The sequence below is a fragment of the Triticum urartu genome, chromosome 5A, assembly GCF_056163025.1.
Source record: "Triticum urartu cultivar PI428250 chromosome 5A, HENAU_Tu73, whole genome shotgun sequence".
NCBI classification, from domain to species: Eukaryota; Viridiplantae; Streptophyta; class Magnoliopsida; order Poales; family Poaceae; genus Triticum; species Triticum urartu.
The window spans coordinates 296292584-296316483 of record NC_141877.1 but is presented as its reverse complement, the minus strand read 5'-3'; the positions used below and the strand labels follow the sequence as shown (position 1 = coordinate 296316483).

Genomic DNA, 23900 nt, shown 5'->3' with positions numbered 1-23900 from the left:
GTGCTCTTCTGGTGTTTTGGAGTATATCAGAATATCATCGATAAATACCACAACGAACTTGTCCATAAACTTCATAAATACTTTGTTCATGAGGTGAACAAAATACGCGGGGGCGTTTGTTAATCCAAAAGGCATAACTGTGAACTCATATAGTCCATATCTGGAGGTGAAGGCTGTTTTGGGGATATCTTCTGTTCGCACTTTTAATTGATGGTATCCTGACCTTAAGTCAATCTTTGAGAATACCTTGGCCTGAGCGAGCTGATCAAATAAATCATTTATTCGTGGCATCGGGTATTTGTTCTTGACTGTGACCATGTTAAGTGCTCGGTAGTCTATGCACAATCTTAGTGTTCCATCCTTCTTTTTGGCAAATAAAATTGGTGATCCCCAAGGTGAGGAGCTGGCTCGAATGTATCCCTTGTCCAGTAATTCCTTTATTTGTTTCTTCAACTCAATCAATTCGGATGGTGCCATTCTGTATGGTTTCTTGTATATGGGGGTGGTTCCTGGTGCTAGCTCAATGCTGAATTCTATTTCTCGGTCTGGTGGCATGCCTGGTAGTTCTTCGGGAAATACATCTGGAAATTCACATACCACTGGAACCTTGCTTAACTCAGAAACGTCCACCTTATTCAATCTCGGCTGCCGGGGTATTTTTCTTTCCTTGGCTGATACTTTTATTGTCTTCCCGTGGTGGTGCGTGAGAATTACGGCCCGGTTGAAACAATCAATAAAACCTTTGTTGGTGGTTAACCAGTCCATCCCTAGGATGACATCCAGTCCTTTATTTTCCAACACAATAAGATTGGCGTAAAATTTCAGTCCTTCGAACTCAATAACCACATTCTGACAGTAACTCTGAGTAACTTGCTGAATCCCAGGGGACTTGATGATCATGGATTTTTCCAAGGGAAACATCGAAAAATTATTTTGCAAAGCAAAACTTTTCGAAATGAATGAGTGAGAAGCTCCAGAATCAAACAAAACCGTTGCAGGTATTGTGTTGACAGGAAACGTACCGAGTACGATATCCGGAGCGTTTTGTGCTTCTTCTTTGGTCACGTGGTTTAGATGACCCTTCCTGTGGTTGTTGTTGGGGTTGAAATTGTTGCGCTTGGGCGCTGAATTATTTCCACCATTGTTTGGCTTCGGGGTCGAGTTCCTTGGCTTGGGGCACTGTTTGGCGTAGTGCCCTTCTTCTCCACAAGTGTAGCAAGTAACGCCTGGGCGATATGTGAACTCTTTGTCCCTTGCATGGAAATTCTTGGTTGGGCGTGAGATGTTTGTCGTAGGTTTGTGTGTCCCACCTTTCTGAAAATCTGTCCTGCTTCGGTGGTTGCGCACAAGAGTAGTCTGGTCTCTTTTTCGCTTGCGTAAATCCTCCAAGCTACGTCTCTCATTTTCCAGAGTAATAGCTTTGTCCACTAGTGTCTTAAAATCTGGAAAAGTGTGAATGATCAGTTGGCATTTAAGCGCGGGCGCCAGACCGTCAAGGAATTTCTCCATCTTCTTGCTTTCGGTCACACGTTCTTCATTGGCGTAGCGGGACAATAGAGTAAATTAACCGTTGTATTCTGACACTGTCATGTTCCTTTGTTTGAGGTCATCGAACTCTCTCTTCTTGATTTTCATAATACTCTTGGGAATGTGTGCACCACGGAAACCTTCCTTGAAATCATCCCAGGTTATATCATTTTCCTTGGGGTGCATGTGCAGAAAATTCTCCCACCATGATGCAGCTGCTCCTGTGAGATAGTGCGGAGCATATAGTACTTTCTCGAGATCTGAACATTTTGCAATAATTAATTTTCTCTCCATATCTCGAAGCCAATCCTCGGCTTCAAGAGGTTTGTCAGTATGAGAAAATGTTTGGGGACGTGTCTTCTGTAGCTCAGATAACTTGGAATGTTGCTGATACTGTCCATGGTGATTTCCCATGTTGATGACTTGGTTCATCATTTCCCGATGTTGTTGCTGACTCTGCTCATAAAGGCGGCACATTTGTGAAAGTGCCGATTCATTGCCCTGTTGGCTTGACTGTCCTTGTGTGAACTTGTTGCTGGGTTGTGTATCATAATTTTCCTCTGGTGGAGTTGGCATGGAACGAGTCCAAGGACGAGACATTTTTCACTCTGGGGATATATTTTGTAAAACCCATAAGAAAAGCGAAAAGAGTCGCAAAAACGATTCCATAAATGCATAAAGCTGGCAAATAAAAATTAAATAACCAAGCTTACTTAAGAAAAACAAATCGATTTGCGCACGGAGAAGGACTGCTCATTACATATCTTACACGCGAGCGGTAATTATACAATACATCACTCAGGATATGCGTACATAATCCTGACATGTTATTTAGGCTAGTGCACTCCTCCAGATCCTACATGATGCGCAAACAAGCTACTTCTCACAACCTATGCACATATAAACATATCATACAAAGCGGTACATTGCATGGCGGCTAAGCGTACTCAGGCGGAGATGTTGATGATCTCCTTTGCCCTGCCGAGGGTGAGGCGTAGCGAGGCTGGGGACTCGACTTCCTCCTCGCTAATAGGCTCCATACGTGTAGTGTTGCGCTGAGTAGATGGAGCGGGTGCCAGGGGCGGAACAACACGAACAGGAGTGGGCGCGCAGGGTGGTGCAGTGCGCGCTGGAGTGGGCGCAATAACTTGGTTGAAATCTTCGGTAGAAGGCAGGCGACGAGTAGGTGCATAAGATGCTGAGGACGAGACCAAAGTCAGTGGCGGTGCGGTGGGTAGGAGCTCCCTCCTGTTGGCAGCACATCCATGAACTGAGTCCATGCGGGCAGCCACGAAGTCGTCCACCAGGTTGTCGAAGGCTGCCTCCAGGGCCCGGAGATACTCAATGAGCATCTCAAAAGCCTCGTCTCGTTCTCCTCTGGGGCAGGAGAATGCGTAGTGACAGGTGTAAGGCACATGGCATGGAAGATAACGGTAACGACGAGTCTTCATCACGGGGAGGACATCCCTGAGACGAGCTATCGCCTCGCGGGCTGCCATCTGCATAGCATGCCTCTCCGTAGGCATGGCTCTTCCCAAGAACCGGAAGCGGCGTAACTCACCACGCCCTCCCTTGAACTGCACCGCGGCCTGGTGCATGGTCAGACTGTCGTTGACTCGGTGCTGGCAGAGTGTGAAGACTGGGTGCACAGATGGCCCCATCGCGACCTGAACGATGAAGGAAAGAAGCTTGACGAACCCATCGGGCACGTTGGCGAAGGTCTGAGACTCGCAGCTGTTGTCGGCCATCTACAAAAGTAGGCAAAAATTCTCCATGGTCAGATCATAAATTTATGCTGACTGACAGAAAATGACTACAATCAAGAAAATATGAAAAGGCTCAATCATGCTAATAACCAATTAGCGATCGCTCCTAGTGGCTTCCTACAGTCAGCCTGGCTCTGATACCAAGCTTGTCACGACCGATTTTCCAATAAAAATATTTATTGAGAAACCAATCTTTTGAGTCCAGTATGAGAAAAATTCTCCTTACCGGTAGACAAATTCTTGATACAATAAGCCAGTAGCATAAAATATATTACAGGGTCGAACTACGGTTGCTCAACCAAATTATTACAAGCACGCCAATAATTATACATAATGGCGGACATGACACAGTGGTGTGGAGGCATACTACTGACTCGAGGATAGGGCGGTGGTGGAAAAACACAGCGGGGAGAGAGATACAAGACTCTAAAACTGGCATCTCATCGAGCGTCGAGGTGAGGCTCGATGAATTTATTTGGTAGCGGAAGCGGATATGATACAGTGACCAAATCCAGGGTCGTACGAGACTGACTGGGATTCCTCTAGGCGTCGGACTCGCTATCAAAATCTTCATCCATGAGATCGCCTTCATCAGCATCTGGCCAAATCAACAAGCCAGGTGAGTACTTTGAAAGTACTCGCAAGACAGTTCAGACGTAAGATATAACAAATGCATGCATGGATGCGTCATGTTTAACTTTTAACACTGGCACATTAATTCGTAAAAACAAGACAGGTAAAAAGGGAGTCGGCGGTAGTCCGCTCGAAAACCCAACAAAATAACTGTAAACCCAATCAGGGTCGGAAGCGACACCTCGATAGGAAGATAAATAAATAAATCACGCCGCAGTCGGGCGTCTAGGCGACACCACATAAAGGGCTTTAAAAGAAATGCCACAGTCGGGCGTCTGAGCGACGCCACATAAAGGGCTTTAAAAGAAATGCCACAGTCGGGCGTCTGAGCGACGCCACATAAAGGGCTTTAAAAGAGATGCCACAGTCGGGCGTCTGAGCGACGCCACATAAAGGGCTTTAAAAGAAATGCCACAGTCGGGCGTCTGAGCGACATCACAGAAAGGGCTTTTATTGAAAGTAAAATATAACGATGCCACAGTCGGACGTCTGAGCGACATCGCAGAAAGGGCTTTTATTGAAAGTAAAATATAACAATGCCCCAGTCGGACGTCTGAGCGACATCGCAGAAAGGGCTTTTAGTCACAAGTAAATAATACTCATAATAAACATTCAATTCATGAAAATAAACGGGTTAGTCCATCCACAGGAATAGTCATTTAACCGGACTTAGCACTCATGCGATTCACCGGAGTCTCTGTCATCAAAACTGGCACTTGTCAGGATAAGATAATACTGAACTTGGACATGGAATAGATGATTCAAGGAATATATGACTCTGCAGAGTTTGTACAAAAATTTCCCACAGCCAACGGATTTCCGTAGTCACGAAGGACTAGTTCCGTTTACGGTATTTCGGAAGAAAACACAGCTAACCAGTACACACCCATCCTACCTCTCGATGCTAGGAATCACCCTAGACATTGTCCAAGAAAAACTTTTGAGACGGGGAGATCACAATCTCGAATAGCATGGGATCAAATTTATATACGCGCGCTCTAAGGGGTGCCCCCCTCTCGGTCCCAACCGGAAACACCCATGCCCCCTGACCGGATGACTGGCTTTAATCCAGGGCCATGGAACCATCATCACGGCCTCTCCTTTTTGGTGTGTACCAGGAAGCGGTTTACAACTTACTACGCCATATTCCTTGCGGAAAACATGTGGTAGTACAGGGAAGGAAGAATGGAAGGAACTGGAATGATACGGGTTGACACTGAAGTCATATAGTCTGGCATAAGACTGGCATGCTACAACACTGCCATCTTACCCATCCTCATGCCAACACATGGCCATGCATACTCACATCCATCCACTTATGGATTTTCGAAACTCACTTGCCACATGTTGCATGTAACATGACATTTATCGGTATACTCATCAACATGCCATGAAACTACTTAATGCAAACATGCCAAAACAAGCATCATATCAAAAGTTCAAACATGCTTGCCTGGTTCAGAGTAGTCGGAGCTTAGCCCGGTGAAGTTTGCGGTCCCGTCACCTCCTTTGGTATCTACGGTATAAAGAAAATATACGTGCAATCGTGAATACCATGAGGTGCACAAAAATTATACCAAATATTTTTCAAATAAATATGATAAAAAACTAGACAAAAATCTGAAGAGGACAGAAAAAGAATCACTCAAAAATTCCTTTCTGTTAAAAAGTTATAAGGGTTTTAACCCAAGGACCCATCTGTAATGAAACAGAAAGTTCCCAGGGGCTAGCTTATAAAAACAGAAAACGCTTCGGTAGCAACTACGCCAGCCCAGAGGGAAAGCGTATTTGGCAGAAGGCGTTTTCAGAAAACGCTTCGCTTAGAAAGGACAGAGAGGCTGACGGCGGGTCCCGCCCGTCAGGTTTGAATATTCAAACGGGGCGGCAGATTTCGCCGGTGCCCGAGAGCCGCGATGGTCGCCGGCGGCGATCCACGGCGAGGCAGGGGGATCGGAGGGTACCTCCGTGTTCAAGGCACCATTCCGCGTCGGTTGGTGGTGGTGGTGGTCGCCGGCGGGTACCACGTCGGCGGCGAGCCTTGCTCCGGCGGACGGCGGTTCGGGTGGTCGAGGGCCTCGTCGGAGAGAGCTGCGAAGGCCAAATTGATGCTGGTGTTAGCTTACTAGGTGCTAGAGGGGGCTATAGACGAGATTTGGGCGCCGGGGACGGCCTCACCGGAGCGAATCGAGCTGGTGGCCGAGGCGGATCGGGGCGGCCGGAGTTGGGGAAGGAGACCTCCTTGAGGTCCTCCTAGTGGCCTGGCGGGGCGTTGGTGAGGTGCAGGGGTGGTGCGTGCTCGAGGGTGAGCTCGGGGTCCCCTTTTATAGGCGATCCGAGGCGGTGGCCGTGAACGGAGTTCCCCGGTGATGGATTATGGCGGTGCAGTGGTTGGTCGGGAAGTTTAGGGGGTTGGCCATCAGCGTGGAGGTCCACTGCCTCCACTCCGACGCTCAACGGACTAGGATTAGAAGCTTAGGGCAGGTTTTGTCGGAACGGGACGGCGCGGGTCCGCCGGCGGCAGAGAGCGCGCCCAGCGCTTGTTGGGCCACGGCGACGGTGCAGCGGGGCTGCGCTGGCATGCGTGAGCCACGCGTAGGGCTAGGGAGCAAAGGGCGGCGCGGAACGGCGTTGCAAAGCTGGTGCTGCCACTGTTGGCCGCTACGGGAGGTTCGGCCGCCACAAGACACGCCGGCGCGGGCGGCTCAGGGCGCCACCGACGCCAGGAAGACGCCAAGCGCGCGTGCGGGGTGCTGGCCAGGGAGAAGGGGCCGTGTGCAACGTGCCAGGGCGCACTGTGGCCGCGTGACCGAGTCTGACGAAGGAAAAACGACACTGAATTCTGAATTTTAACTGAAGATGAACAGAACAATGTATGCAAGGTGTTCGACAGAATGATCTAGGCATCTAGGGATTTTTCCTTGAGCTGAAACTTGGTGGGGTGGCCTCTCATTGCACCAGGAGGCTGCCTGAATTTTTGTGGAATTTTTGGAGAAGTGTGGATATGAATTTCATCAAATTTGTCAAATCTGGACCAAACTTGCAGAGAGTAAAATTTGAAATTTTTGAAAAGAAGAAGAGTGGATCAAGATGGTTCTAAGTTGTGGGTACTAAAGACAATCCAGGGGAGTTGGTTTGAGGTGAAAATTCAAAGAAAATGAGGTACTTGCTTTGAAAATCACTTAGGCTCAAAATAATTGGCAGAAATGATTTGGGAGATAAAATAATTGAATTAAAATCCAAAACTTGCTTGGACTTGTTGAGATAGAGAAATTAGATTGTTCAAAGGTGGAGGGAGGGATTTTGAGAAGCTTTACTATAGGAGACATGGTAAAACCATGGGAGTTTTCAAGATAAGAAAAACCTAAAAATTCATAGAGTTCCTTTTTATAAGAAAAGGAATAATTTCCAAAAATACATTTTGAGAAGGAAACCATCAGAGAAAGAGTTTTAAATGATCAAACACCATAATTTTGAAGAAGATATAAAAAAAATCCTTGCCAATGAAGTTTTTAAGAGGAAGGTTTTCTGGAAAATTTTAAATGGCCTCTTTTCAAAAACCACAAAGTTTTTGCTAAAAACCAAATAAAAATTTTGGAGTGTCACACCAGGCCACCTGGGAAAGGGCCTATCATCGCTGGCGCCGATCTTTACTGTGGTCGCGACCATGGTATGGTGAAATGTTGAACGAAGCAGGTGCGGGGATGGTCCCGCTCCCCTGCTTTGTCTCCACATTCTTCTGGATGTCACTAGCTCCAAAGGAAAAACCTTGGCAGAGCCATAACGGATATGATGCGCTGATCACGCCTTCGGGTTCGCGCAAGTGACCCCCCATACCTGGCGCGCCAAAGATGTCGCAAGAAACCATGACCACCTATGGGACCAAGAACCCCTTTCTGGTTCGACGGGGGGATGGCACATTGCACAAAGAGCGAAAAAATGTGAGACATCACGACAGAGATCACACGAGCGATTTTACCCAGGTTCGGGGTGCCATGAGGTGTAAACACTACTCCTGCTTTGGTGGATTGATGTGGAAATAATGATGGTGAACGGAACTCGCTTTCCCGGTAGGGTTGCCTTAGGGCGAGAGCGGCTACGCGCGTATGAGTGTGTGGGTGTCTAAGTTCTCCACCCAAGGGTCCAACCCTTTCTACGGTTGCCTTGGGCCTCCTTTTATAGACAAAGGGGTCACCACAATGGCAAATCAGTCATTATGCACTGATTAGATAGCAAATAGTGCCATCATACCTAACTCTGCAGGCTGACAGAGCGCATTAAATGCGCCACTCAACGTCACATCGTAGCTTGCCCGACAGGGGCTTCCAGGCTGTTTTGCCAGCTTTGCATCTGCTCGCTCGACACGTCACAGGACGGGTGTCACTTGTAGGCGTTTTCTGCAGGAAATGGCTGCCAAGTGGTGGATAGCATCCACATAGTCACCTTGGAGCTTGACACCGCACTGATCAATGACTTGGGTCGTGATGAGGTGGTGCGGTGGGTTGGTTCTGTCTTTGTGAGTCCCAGCAGGCCTGCCGGGACGCCTCGAGAGCTTGCTTCCGGGGTAAACCCCGTCCTCGCCGGGCTCTCCTGCCCGGCAAGGGAGGCTTTTTCCTTGGCAGTATCTTTCTTCCCTGGCTTAGTCTTGGTCCTCTTGAGCTGCATGTTGGTTCCTTGAAGATCTGATCTCTTGTGCTTTGGTTTGACCTTGGTGCTGCAATCTTGCTCTCGTGCCTATGTCTTCATTGTCCGTGCGCGAGTCAGGGGAAAATATATACCCCTGTTTGTTTTTCCCGACAATCATGAACATCATGGTGCTACTTTGAAGCACAAGTGTGGTAAAAGGATACTAACATTGTCCCTTCTCTCTTTTCTCTCATTTTTTATTTGGGCCTTCTCTCGTTTTATTGGCCTCTCTTTTTTCCCCGGAGTCTCATCCCGACTTGTGGGGGAATCATAGTCTCCATCGTCCTTTCCTCACATGGGACAATATTCTAATAATGAAGATCATCACACTTTTATTTACTTACAACTGAAGAATTACAACTCGATACTTAGAACAAAATATGACTCTATATGAATGCCTCTGGTGGTGTGCCGGGATGTGCAATGAATCAAGAGTGACATGTAAGAAAGAATTATGAATGGTGGCTTTGCCACAAATACAATGTCAACTACATGATCATGCAAAGCAATATGATAATGATGGAACGTGTCATAATAAACAGAACGGTGGAAGGTTGCATGGCAATATATGTCGGAATGGCTATGGAAATTCCATAATAGGTAGGTATGGTGGCTCTTTTGAGGAAGGTATATGGTGGGTGTATGACACCAGCGAAAGTTGTGTGGCACTAGAGAGGCTAGCAATGGTGGAAGGGTGTGAGTGCATATAATCCATGGACTCAACATTAGTCATAAAGAACTCACATACTTATTGCAAAAATCTCTTAGTTATCGAAACAAAGTACCGCGCGCATGCTCCTAGGGGGATAGATTGGTAGGAAAAGACCATCGCTCGTCCCCGACCGCCACTCATAAGGAAGACAATCAATAAATAAATCATGCTCCGACTTCATCACATAACGGTTCACCATATGTGCATGCTATGGGAATCACAAACTTTAACACAAGTATTTCTAAAATTCACAATTACTCACTAGCATGACTCTAATATCACCATCTCTATATCTCAAAACAATCATAAGAAATCGAACTTCTCGTAGTATTCAATGAACTTTATATGAAAGTTTTTATTATATCCCTCTTGGATGCCTATCATATTAGGACTAAATTTATAACCAAAGCAAATTACCATGTTGTTTAAAGACTCTCAAAATAGTATAAGTGAAGCATGAGAGTTCAATAATTTCTATAAAATAAATCCACCGCCGTGCTCTAAAAAGATATAAGTGAAGCACTAGAGCAAAATTGCCTAGCTCAAAGGATATAAGTGAAGCACATAGAGTATTCTAATAAATCACGATTCATGTGTGTCCCTCTCAAAAGGTGTGTACAGCAAGGATGATTGTGGCAAACTAAAAAGAAAAGACTCAAATCATACAAGACGCTCCAAGCAAAACACATATCATGTGGTGAATAAAAATATAGCCTCAAGTAAAGTTACCGATAGACGAAGACGAAAGAGGCGATGCCTTCCGGGGCATCACCAAGCTTACGATCTTGGTTGTCCTTGAATATTACCTTGGGGCCTTGGGGATCGCATGAGGGGCCCAAAGTATATCTCTCCTGATCGGAGGGGCAAATCCTATCTTGCTCAACCATGTCTCGCAGCATGGGTCTGGACAAGCCCGAAACCTACCTTTGTAACTACCCAGTTACAGAGTAGCATTTGGTCGGCCCAAAGAAGGCCTGTCACCATCCCGAGTGCATGCGCCAGCTCAGGTCTTAGGACATAGAACGTATGTTGTACTAGAGACTCACATATGACATATCGCTACACCTCATAGCTGGGTCTATCCGACTCGGATCTTATCTCGACTAGGATCCGGCTAAGTCAAATCCGACCAGATCCTTTCGTGTCCATATTATTCGTTTAGCATCCAATGCTCCATGGCTAGTGAGACCGAGCCACCCACCGTGTCATATGCTAGTCTAGTCGGCAGCGCGTCCACACAGCACTTTCGACTAGGGACCTTTTAGGACAGTCATCATACAATGCATAGTCCCACAAACAAATCACATACTTGCTGATACACATCATTGATAATGTCCAAGGACTATCTTTATTCATAAACACAAGGAAATATCGTCATACATGATTGCCTCTAGGGCATATCTCCAGCATGTCCCTCCTCATAAGGTTCATGATATGTTCAAATTGTAGAACATATTCCTTCACTGATCCAGTCTGGATAAGGGCATGGAAATTTCTCACATCGTCACAAATATAGGTTTTTGAAACCTATCACCCAAATACCTACAAAATCTAGCCATGTCATTGTCATTGCAATGTACATAGTGCCTCTCCACCACTCAATTGATGGCCCCTACAAATAAGTAACTGCAATTTCAGTTTTTGTTTCAGGTGGTGTCCAAGCAACATCAAAGTATAAATCCATTGTCCGATCCAAGAATCAATATTTTCTCCTTCAAACTCTGGCATATCATCTTAGCACGCTTGACCAATGCTTGAGCTCTTTTGTTGTCATTCAACTGCTGATCCCTTTGAGTTCTCTATGACCTCCTTCCAAGGTCTCCAATTCTTGTTCAATGGCCAGTTGCTGGTTGTTTAGAAGAGTAGGAAGTCGTGGTTGAACTCTTCCATTAGGAACACTAATCTATTGTCTTGCAGCTCCATAGTTTGGGTGTATGTATGGATATTTGGGTGTGCCATCCATATTTAATTCTTTCCCAGACACCACATCATGAAGTACTGCAGAGCTCATAGTGTTAGGAGTGTGTAAATTTCCTGGTGGAGCTCTCAGAGGGGCTTGTGGTGTTACTTGTTGGGCACTGCCCTGACCAGCTAGAGTTGTGTCACGAGGGTGATCCTGAGGAGTAAGAGTAGAAATCATGTGAGTGGGAGTGCATTGCATTTCCACCAAGGTTTTCTGGGCATGTGAGAATTTTTTGTTAACCATTGTCTAAAACTCCCAAAACTCTTTCATGTCACTGTCTCTATCATGCTGCAAGGCCTTGATATCTAATTGAAGAGAATCCATTTCTAGATCAGTCGTCGTGTATGAGACTTGCACCATCCAATCAATAAGGATTTACACAAGCAGGGGGCTTTTGTCGCTCACTAATTCGCATAACAAGAACAAACACACCGAAGTGAGGAATTTTACCACAACCAAGGTTGCAACCCGAGCTTAGTGGATTGTTCCTACCGCCGCCAACACTGCGCCCCGGGCCACACCACCTTGGTGCTTGAGAAGGCAGGGTGGGTGCGATTTTATACTGGAGAAATGTTCTCAAGCAACCATAACCCGACCGCTTCCAACACCCGAACTGTCTACTGCCACCAGCGCCGCCCAAACTACATCGTTGCCAGAGATCTAAAGGGAGGAGGAATTTTACAAGGGAACACCCAACCTTGCTCAATTCCAGGTCTCGCGCACCCCTGAGAATCGATGGCTCTAGATACCACTTTGTTAAGCCCGAACTACTGTATGTTTGAGCACTACTCACAATCACACAAGAGCGAATTCGGGGAAGAACTTGGGGAATTTGGATTAAGGTTTGCGCTGCCAAGGCGAGTGATACAAAGCCAACCAAAACACGATGGCCTAGGATTTAACCCTATTACAACTTAGTTTCCTTCCCTTGACCAACCCCTGGCTTATAAGACATTGCAACTTACTAGAGGTAAAAACAAAAAGAAGAAAGGTAAAAATGCTTTTGCCGGAAAGCAAACAACGATAAGACGATGACTACTAGCCATCTGATCTGAGATCAACGTCGGCACGAGCTCCTCCTGGCGCGAAGCGGTAAGTGAGTGTCCCAATCATCGAATGGAGATCTTGCAGCTGAATTTGAATTCCCTTGAATTGGTACGAGGCGCTTAATTGACGAAGTGTTTGAAGTATTTGTTTCTTCAGTTAGGGGGCTGACAGACCCAACCCACCCCATTTGTCCATGGACGGCATGGGCTGACCCGCCCCCAAATCCATACACATGCATGCATGTGGATCACACATATATATTTGATAGCAACAAACATATGACATAGAATAGGACCGAATATACTAGAAAGTACTAGTTCATCATCACTACTTCATACTATGAGGGAAAATCATATCTATAATACCTAAATAGTTCATCCCCACTAACCTATTTCTCTTGACATGCAGCGTGTCCACCTTATCACTATGCCACATCATCGTTTTTCTGTTTTTAGGCCCACGAATTCCATTCCACGTCCCCTTCCCTGCCAGTTAGGATACAGTCAGCTGGAGCTAAACAAAGAGATGGGAAACCGAACAGGCCACCAAAATCTGAACCCTCGACTCTCCCCTTCGATTTGTAAAAGCCACGCCTTCATTATCGGCCCGCCACTTCCCGCATGATGGAGGAACCGCTTCTTTTCCCCGACTTAGGGGGTGTTTGTTTCAAGGGACTTTTTTGTGTAGGGACTAGAAAAAGTCCCTCTTAGAGACTTTTTTACCAAACGGGGGGGGTGCTTTTTAGGGACTAAACTAGGCATTTGGGACTAAATGAAGAAGACTCTCAAGGAGAGTCTTTTTGGGACTTTTTGAGACTTTTCCAACAATGCCCCTTCATGCACCCATTGGCCCGCCATCCCATGGTGTTGTTTAATTGTTATTTTTCTATATACTAGGGGCAACATGGTCATTTAATAACCTCTAGGAAGGGACTAGGGACTTTTTAGTCTCTGGAAACAAACAGGAAGAGACTTTTTAAGGACTAGAGACTTTTTAGTTGGGACTAGAAAAAGTCCTAGGATTAGAGAACCAAACACCACCTTACTTTCTTCCACATGGACTGTACTAATCCTTAACCTATCATCTCTCCAATTAACTCTCCCACCCATTGATTTCCATCACCATTCATCTCCCCCGTCAAATATATTCGGAGTAACAAATGGAGTTGTTCTTCCTTTAAGATTCCATCCTCACAGCAACAATTAGAAGATTATAGGATGCCGGAGATGGTTAGTTTCATGTCCCCACTGCCGACGCCCATCGCCCGCTGGTACAGGTCTCGAGGAGGAGGCATAGCGTGGAAGCTTCTAGAACCAATCGACCATCGATGGGACACGTCGGCTACGTCGCGCAACCACTGCATGTGGCACCGTCTTCCTTATCCTACCTAACCCTGTTCGGCGTGGCCCAGATCATCAAGGTTTCACCACAAGGTACGTCTCTAGCGCCTGCCCCACCCAACATCGTCATATGGCTTTCTTATCTTGTACGTGTGTGCACAGGTAATTTTTTTGAAAAGAAGTGCACGGGTATAATGATAATCGTTGGGATGTTGTTCCTGGACTCGGCCGCCGACCACCGTAACATGACTCATCATCTCCCTGTGCTTAATGAAGGGTTGAACAGCCCCCTCTTCACCACCGTTGTTATCTATGTCTATTTGGTTAGCAATGTTTCTTCTCTTCATTATTCTAGCTATTCGAAATGTTGGATTTCCTGATATTTTGTCCTTGATCTGACAATGATAAGCAGTACCATTTTGATAAAAAGTTTGGTAAATACATCATTTGGTTCTTTCTTGGATCACCTTCAGTAGTAGTTAATTTTAACTCAAAATTGAAATCTGAAGACCACACATCTTGGTTCAATTATTGATTAAAAGTACAGTACCTATGAGAAGAAATTGTAAGTTCCTTATAGAACCTGCAGATATTTTTTGATTACATATACATGCATGGTGGTGATGTTGTTTTACTGTGAAGATCAGTGGCGGATAAACGATACTACAAGGTTACCATGATACAAGATTTTCTAAGAAACAAGAATATGTGAGTACGTTTGTTTTTGGACATGGTGAATTAATTAGGAGGCGTCAACACAACACTCCTTGAGCACCAAAAAAGCATTTCATGACATGATACCTCGAGGTTGTTGTGGACGTGTTTCGTGGTTGATGTTGTACTGCTATCACCGACACATCCACCATAAAGATCGTCTCTCTTGCATGATGTATCACGGACATTTGCCCACCCTACATACTACTATCTTCCCTTCAACTGCACTGAAGATTTGTCTGTGACAAGGTAATTAACTACTATCTGATATTTGTCAAATTAGCCTCACTGTGCTATTTATTTTCTCCCTTCATGTACGTCCCTCATACAAAATATGCTACTCGCAAGAAATTGGAGTTCCCGCCGCCTACGGGCAAACCCTCTTGCTATTTATTGCGAAGTTATCCTATATGATTTGTTGATTATTATTTTCTCCATGCCTTCTGTGATTATGTTTGCAGATGAATGATTTTTTGCATTATTTGCCATCCCATTAGTAGATGTTTATTGGTTGTTCTTCTGGGCAATTGTCAAATTGTGCTATCTGATTTCCTACATTGGAACAACAAAACATGTGGATGGTTATGGTACATGGAGGGCTGGCGTTTCATAATTCATTTTTTCATGCACGTCATAAAAAAAGATAACAACAGATTTTTGAGCAATTATTGAGCATTGCAGGTTGTTTCCCTAACTCTGGGATATCATACATAGTAATGTTTTAAAACATAAATTCCAATTGTCAAAGCACATTTTGTTTCACCGTCGTGCCTCACTTTCCTAGGAGATGTTGCAGCTTCCCCCCATCCACAATCTCATTGGAGTGGCTATGGAAGAAAATATTAGAATCAAATATAAGAGTATATTCTCCCATTATAGTTTCTTTGATGAATCAAGATGCCAAGTTCAAACCAGCTTCCAATTGTTTCTTCGCTAGGAATAAAAAAATATATAAAATCATCTTAATAGGAAATATCTAAACAAGGTACAACCTACCACTATAGGGCCTTCATGTAAAAAATAGCATGCCAATATAAATAAATAAATAAAATTTAGTTTTGTTTATGTACAGTACTGCTTCCTTAGCAATTTAAAGAACTATATCGATGTATGCTATGCCTCTCTAGATGTTTGCAACATATATCTGAGCTGGCTGTTTAGGTGTGCTTTACCTGTAATATCATATGCCCATAGTCAATTCTTATGTCGATGCATTATTTTTCCAGTTGTTAAGATTCTGGCCACTCAAATTTAAACACTTTTTAGGTCAACATCCTCATTTGAAATGACTATAGGTTAACCAAGTGTACTAGAATCACTTCACCGTTCTTACAAGCAAACATAGCTACTTGGGAGAGGATTCGGTACACGTAGTCATAAATCTCTTTTATATTTGTGCGAAAGCACATTCATTTAACATTTCAAATGTAAATATCAATATTCCATTGTATCTCTAACATAAAAATGTAATTGCACCGTTATACATTTCAAGCCATTTTTTTCATTCATATGGTATATGTTCTTTTTTGGATCTGCTAATGAAAACTACAAAGTCCCGCAGCAACACGCAGGGTATCATCTACTATGCAATAGCGGCCCCAACCCTTGCCCTTTTTCTTTGTATATGCCGTCGTAGTAGATGTCGAAGACAAGGTATGGATTGTTGGTAGGGTTAGAGGAGTCAAAGGAGATGACAAGGGGTAGAGTGTGCATGCATGTCTTTATAGGGTTGAGTGTATCGAAGGAGATGGCAAGGAATATAGTGTGTGTGCATGCCTTTGTAGGGTTGAGTGTATGCTCTGAGCATCTGCAATTGTCTTGTGTTCAATAAAAAAATCAAAAAACAAAAAACAAAAAAACAAGCAACCTTGTCAACCTGCTGCGCGGAGAACCACCACGAGAGATCCGGTTCCGTTCATTCGCATATCCACCCCATCTCTTTCGTGCCCGTCTCATCTTCAACAAGTCCCCGAGCCAGCCACGCTAACTTACATGCGGGCCCCACACATATGTATGGTCCCACCTTCATCCAGTAACCCACGCGCGCGTAACGTTTCTCGCCCAACCCCGTCTGTCCGTCTCCCTTCCCCGGAAGACGAATCACGAGCACACGATTCCCCCAATTCTTAACCCTAGAAACAGAGCGCAGGAGGGCCAGCCGCAACCGGGACAAAAGCGGAAACAAGCCAACCCAAGCCTCGATTCCTCCTCCATCGCCGCGGCAGAAGCTCGAGGTCCAGAAGGGAGCGCGAGAAGCTTGCGTGAAGGACTCAGCCATGGCGAGCGCGGATCTGCTGCGGAGGGAGGAGGAGTTCTACGAGTCCCTGTTCGATTCCGCCAAAGGTAGGTTATTTTCGCTCGAAATTGGTGGATCTCGGTGTTAGTTGTGTCCAAAGTTTCCCTAATGTGGTGCTCTTTTCCTGGATTTTTATTCCTGTCAACGCAGGCGATGCCGCTGCCGCCAAGACGCGTGGCCAGATGATTGAGAGGAAGATTGAAGCCTTGGAGGACATGGCAACCAAGGTGAGGAGCCTCGTCGTCGATGAAGTTACTGTACCTTATTTATTTCTTGTCAAGGGAGGTAGAGAGTTATGGTTTTTTCAAGGTTGGAAATACGAGTGTAAACCGTTAAATAATGGTGTTTCTTGTTTGATTCTTGTGAGAAGCGATTGAAATTAACAAAGACTTGCCATATTAGTCTCCTCGGGTGTGAAACCCTTAACTGGGAACAAAAATTTGATCCGTTTTATATGACCTGATACTTTTATGCGTATATATGTGTTTTGATATGAAATTATCCAAGGCTATATGATTAAGCATGTTATGATGGTTTACAATGTTACACAGGTTAGTAACCGGAGGTCTCGCAGATGGTTGAATGATCGCTTGCTGATTGAGCTCGTCCCTCGTCTTCATGTTGAAGAAATCAAAGGCCTCTTTGCCCCTCCGCCATTTGGTGAGCTCCATTGCTGCTCAAATTTGTTACAACATTTTGCAACCTGACCATAGAATGTGATGTTCTAAGTAAATCTGCACTGAGTACTCTAGTTTTCCATTTAAACCTACATGAATTGCATTAGGCGGTTTAGATTTTGTTGGGAAACATCCTTTTCTCTTTAAGGCATGCTCATTTTAACTTTTTATCGGTCGTGTTATGGCGTTAACTAATTTCTTTGTATTCATGAATTCATGATTCATCATGTGAATGATCTGTACTGTTCTTTCCGTGGCATGTTTTCCTCTAAGCGCTTATGTGGATTTTCTCATTTTAGTTGTGCTGCCATTTGGCATAGGCATCAATACATATATTTTTTATGTATTTGTTATGTTTCAAATATCTCATTTGTTGCATTTGACCAATTTTCTGCATGTAGGTGAGGAAGCACCACTGTCAGCATTTTGCAGGACAAGTGTTGGTGAGTGGGATGCCTTCAGGAGCATTGACATGGACGTTGAGGTATGTTAGCATCTGTCATGCCGATGTATGCTGTCCATCACTAGTCTGCAATATATTAAACCCAAATGCAGACTACAGAGACATGTAAAATGTGCCTATCATATTGCCAGTATGTATGCATTGTTAATAGATTCATGACACTTGGCAAGTTTTATATATTTGCAGGCAAGATTTATGCAACGGATGAAACAATCCTCAGCTAAGCAGAAGAATCTTGTGAATGAAGATGAGTCAATTGTGCTGAATGCTTGGCGCCGTATAGATTGCCAAACAAGAGAAGCTATGAAGAGAAACTTCCTACCTGAACTGCTTGAAATATATGAGGTATGACCTTCTGCCTTTTGGTCCTACTTTCTTTAAACCTAGTCCGTTTTGTTTTAACAATGTTACATTATTTGTTTGTTGTTATAATGCTTAGAACATGTGTGGTGTCAAGACTCGGGAGTAAAAATAAAATTGTACTAGTAATATTTTGGTTGTGTAATGCTATGTAGCACATGAAGATAATTCATCTACTCTCCTCTGTTTGGTTTGTAGTTTTCGGAACTCCGAGCGCATATAGATTAAATGAATTATGCAAATGGAATCTGATAATTGTTTTTGTCAAACCGAGTTCAGTAGTGAAAACCAATTCATGCGCTGCTTATATTAGTAAGTTCAAATTATGTACTTCTAATGGGCTTATGTATATGAGTTAGCAGTTTAGCACCATTATTCTGATGAAACAAAGAACATGCTGTTTTAACCAATTTGATTATACTTAGGATTGAGTAGGAAAATATTTGTAAGTGTTGACTGCGTTATGGATCTTACATATGGAGTCCTACTCACTGCTTGTAAGTTCTATCTATATCTGTTTAATACTTGTTGGTCAATAGTGCAGCCAGCTTAGATGCTCTGCAGAAAGTACATACTTGACTATATTATTCTTGAAAAGAAAGTATATACTCGAATATCCATTTCTGAGCCCAGGCTCGTCTGCACCCGCGCTGAAGAAAAAAATCAAAACAAATACTAGGGAAATTCCAATTTTTTTGCATGGTAGATAATTTGATGTGTGAGGTCCGTTCCAATTTTCAGATCATTTGGGCACCTGAGCAGCTCTTGGCAAAAAAGACAAATTTGTGGCCTGTAAAAAAGTTTACTGTTCATGTACTGTTCTGACCTGATCTGTCTTTTTTGCTGAGAGCTACTCAGATGTCCAAATGATCTGAAAATTGGAGCGGACCTCACGTGATAAATTGTCTACCATGCAAAAAAAAAAGAATTTTTTTGTGAATTATTTTCTGACCGGGTGCAGATGAGCCTGGGCACCGAATCGCTGCACTCGTATATACTTGTCTATATCTGTATTATTTTGCTGCTGTTTAAGATTGCAAAAACCGTGCTCCACTTTTGCAGGAACGGATCAGGGCCTTCATTGAAGACACTACTGATAAAGATGTGCTTGTGTTGAATGTCCAGGACCCATTTCAGAGGTTGCTATTACATGGTGTGTGCGAGGTAAATGTTTTATCCTCAGCTGTGTAAGATCATCAGTTTTCTCGAGGAAAAAGAACCCAATCCATCGATTGCAAGGTTCCCGGTTTGAACCATGGTGTATTTGCATGCAGTTCTATAACGTAACGTCTACGACAACGGGTACTGTGCAAGATGGAAAGCCGTGGAAGACGACAACAATCAAGAAGCGTTCGGGGACGGGTATTGCCCCCATGATCACATTGGTTAGTTTCCTGAGAACAAAGAAGAATGGGTCACACGTTGCCTCGTGAGGACTGGAAGCCCCATATTCTGGCCATGAGCCCATGATCATGCTCCTGGGAGAAGCCAAAGTTGTTTCTTTAGGTTTTGCTTAGGATGTACACAGATGTAAATTAATTACCAATTTACTATGCTTCGTCTAAAGAGGTGACAAGGCATGCAAGTGATGAGTCACTTCGCAGCCAAGCAAGTACTGTACCTGTTTCGCGTTAAACCTTACCTTACTGCCAGCTTACTGGTGGTGGTGCCAAACAATGGTTTTCAACTGACTTCTGATTTACATGGTTCAAATGATGTGTTGAGACCGTGGCCGAAGTTTGCGTGCGATGAGGATATTGTGATCTCTCACCTTCTCTGGTGGGGTGGCAAATGACGCACTGTATCACTTGTCACAACCAGAGAGTTTTGTATTTTTTTCCAGATCCGTTTTTTCCAAAACACTTTATCTCTTGAACCGTGTGTCCAAATCTGAATCATTTTCTTCATTGTGTTTATCACGTTGAAATATTCAAAATTAGATTACATGTTAAAAGGATTTCTTTTCTCAAAAGATACTGGAAACAAAAAAAGAGAACTGATAAAAAGAAACCGAAAAATGAAAGGAACCAGAAACCAAAAAAGAACACGAAACCATAAAAAGAATGAAAATAAAAAAAATAAAAACCAAGAAACACAACCACGCTTCACACGGAAGCACATTTTGCTCCACTTTTTTTGTTTGAGAAGCATATTTTCTTTCACGCAGAAGCATAATTGTGCTTCACGTGATGTACAAATGTACTTTTCACTTTTTGAACAACACAATTTGCACGTCAGACGGAAGCACAACTATGCTTCATACAATGAACAACCATGATTTTCACTCATGTGCTATTCACTTTTTAGAAAGTACTGTTTGTGCTTGAAGTGGGAGCAAAACTATGTTGTTAACTTTTTGAAAAGCACAGTTGTGCTTAACACACTGCAGAGTGCACAACTATTCACTTCTTGGAACAAACATAGTTTATGTAACCACAATTGTGCATTTACATGGTGCGCTTTACGCAGAGAAAAAAAACCAGAAAGTCATATTTTCCCGATAAAAACGTAGGAAAAACATGCAAAACTGAAAAACCCCAAAATTTAAAATAATAATAAAACACGTGCAGAAAAGAAAACTGTGCTCCCGTGGCCAAAGTGTGATACATGACAGCAGCTTGGCACACTCCTAGGCAGCTTGAAGCCCCCAAGATGTGCATCCGAGGGGGCACCCATCGGATAGTTGCTCCCGCATTTGGTCTACGTTGAACGTGGTGCGCGCTTGATAATACCCCCCCCCCCCCCCCCTCGACAATGGTAAGACGCTAGTACCCCAAAAGATGCATTTCATAAGTGGACCGACCCATTTAGCCCACATTGTAGGAACATCCATCCAATTTCTTGCTTCAGGTTTTTTTATGTCTTTTTGTTTTCCTTTATTTTACATTTTTCAAATTCATGAATGCTATTTAATTCATGAACAATTATACAGTTCATGAATATTTTCGAAATTCATGGACATTCTTCAAATTCGTGAGCACCTTTTCAATTTTTTCACCCTTTTCAAAATTCTTAAACATGTTTTGTAATTTATAAACATTTATTAAAATTCAATAACATATTTATAAAGTCACCATTTTGGATTTACAATTTTTTAAAATTCAAGAACATTTTTAAAACTTTATTGCAAAATAGCACGTGCATTTAAAAAACATCCCATATTTTAATTCATGATTTTGTTTCCAATATAGAAAATTTAATTGATAAAAGGATCAAAATCTGGCTGCTCTTACGAACATACTCCCTCCGTCCCAAAATATAAGAATATTTTTTACACTACACTAGTGTCCAAAACGCTCTTATATTATGGGACGGAGGGAGTATTATTTTAGACAATTTCAAGAACATATTGGTGAAGGACTCGAAGCCAACGCGGCTGAGCCAGCAGGTGGTGACCGAGCGCTAATGGGCCACAGCTTCTAATTGAGGATCATTGCTGCAATTTTCTCGCTTGAAACCAGTAACATGACGGACGCGTCTATCGGGCTGTTTGGTTTGTGACTAAGAAGCAGTCTGGTTCTAGGCCTTATATTGTCATACTTTGTCACATTTTTGCCACACATTTGTGACTATGGGGTTGTTTGGTTTGTGACAATACAAGGCCTAGAACCAAACAACCCCTATGTCTTTCTTTTAGCGAGAAAGAACGACGCCTCGCCTCGTGTCCATGCAGTTTCTTTTAGTCCATAGATTTTTAAGACAATTTTGAGTCTATAGATAGTTCTCCTTCGCTTCTTGGGAGGACCCATTGTTTTTATTTTATTTTCTAATTTATTTAAATGTTGAACATTCTCTCTCTATATATATATTTATAAAATTATAATTTAAAAATGTTCCTGACATTTAGAAAATATTCACACGTCTAAAAATATGTTTACAGAATATTTTTAAGTGTCCAAGAAAACATAGAATTTGTTTGTGTAATTTGTAGAAAAATGTGTGTACCATTCAAAAAATATCCGTGGCAGTTAAAAACATTCAAAAGATCTTTTTTTTCATGAAATGTAACAATTTTTTCTCACAAATTTCTAAATATGTTTGTGCTACTAAAAAATGTTCATAAAAACTTCAGAAATGTTCGCATGTTTAAAAAAAAATATTAGCAACGTTTTTTAAAATTTCAATGCGTTTTCATTTTTTTTGTAAAAAAAATCCTCAATTTGTGTTTTACAAATGTTAAAACATGTATTCGCATACATTTTTAACGTGTACTTTTTTATAAAAAATAACGATCATGTGGAAAATTCAATCTATATAATAAAAATGTTGAGCTTATTTTCAGAAAAAACCGTCTTGTATTTTAAAATAAAACCCCAAAAGAAAAAACCAAAAGGAAACCTATAGGGAAAAACAGTGAAAAAATAAAGAAGAAAAGCCGGACAAAACCTACCCAAAACCGGACGGAAGTTCCTAAAATGAAGCCACGCTGTAGGGGGGCCTTTCCTTTTTTTTTTGAAAAGAAAAGAAGGAGCTCTCGACTGTGTGTGGTGCACAAAAGCAACTGCGCCCTTTGTCGAAACAAAAAAGCAACTGGGCCGAATGTCGTTGATGGACAATGGACCCAAGTACAGCCGATGTGTTGCTAGAAGAAATACGGCCGATGTGCCGGTACGGCATCTCTCCTTTTTTTTCATTCGATTAATCATCTCTACCTCTCTCTCCTGACAGAGTGAGGAAACGAAAAGGAGGGAAATCCACCGGCCGGCTCCAGTTCTCCGCACCAACCACTCCAAGAAAAGAAGTTCTCCGCACCAACCTTTTCTGTTTTCTGATCTGAGATCCTAAAAGTGTCCCGCTTTCCCTAAAATACTGGAACAACCAGAGTCGTTTCCCATCCAGTTGTGTTGACGCCCAAATCACCGGAAGAAGCAGAAGCATCTCCCATCCACTCGACGTCGTCCGAAGGGTCAGTCGATCAAGAATATGTCTGGGAACCCGGGCGCTGACCCTCGTAATCCCGATACCTTTGTTCCTGCTGAGGATTTGCGCGGTCGGTGGCGGCCTGACCAGACCGATCGATGTGCGCGCGCGCGGCGTGGCCAGCCGCTCTCTAGTAGTACTACAGTAGTAGGAGTATTTACGTGGGACTCGACACGCACGTAGACACACAGTCACGTACAGCGGCGCACGCGCAGGGTCACACAGTGATGGACAGGATTTTCCATTAGTGCGGGCGTCCTATCGTACGGCCGGCATGGGCATGGGGCCGCGGCGAGGCTGCATGTGCGGGGGCCACCCGAGGCAGATTGCATGTGAGCCCTGTCCCCTCCCCCATCTCTACCGCCATGCCCGCCTAGCTCTAGCCATGGATGGAGATAGCTGCTCTGCTCCACCACCCAAAAATTCCATGCTTTCCCGCCACGGGGTAAACGCTTTTCTTTCGAGTTCTACCGGCCGTAAACCTTCCTGGCAAAGGGAGATCTCCCACCGTCGATCGCTCGCTTTTGATCGCTGTCCCATGCTGCTACGGCGAGCTTAGTATACAAAGCAGCCGGCAGGCAGTTTTAAAGGGACAAAGCAGAGAAGAAGAAGAAGAAGGTTGGATGGAGCCTTCTTCGATCGATCCATCCGTCGTGTGACCTTTACTCTATCTATCTATCTAACTAAAGCGTAGCCCACTGCCCCATTTCATTGACATCTTTTTCTTTTCGGATCGTGGTGGAATCATCGGCCGGCCGCCTTTCCAGTGGGACTATATCATTCATGCCCGAGCTCCGAC

General features: G+C 43.7%; 1 protein-coding gene across 1 annotated transcript; it reads left to right on the top strand.

Moving 5' to 3' along the window:
• Window positions 1–16445: 16445 nt before the first annotated feature.
• LOC125508929 (R3H domain protein) lies at window positions 16446–19894 on the top strand. The gene is made up of 7 exons (XM_048673738.2): window positions 16446–16728; window positions 16832–16908; window positions 17233–17341; window positions 17760–17842; window positions 18008–18166; window positions 19244–19345; window positions 19456–19894. Exons 1-7 carry the CDS (start codon window positions 16662–16664, stop codon window positions 19612–19614), a joined length of 756 nt encoding a protein of 251 aa, XP_048529695.1. The 5' UTR covers window positions 16446–16661; the 3' UTR covers window positions 19615–19894.
• Window positions 19895–23900: the final 4006 nt, after the last annotated feature.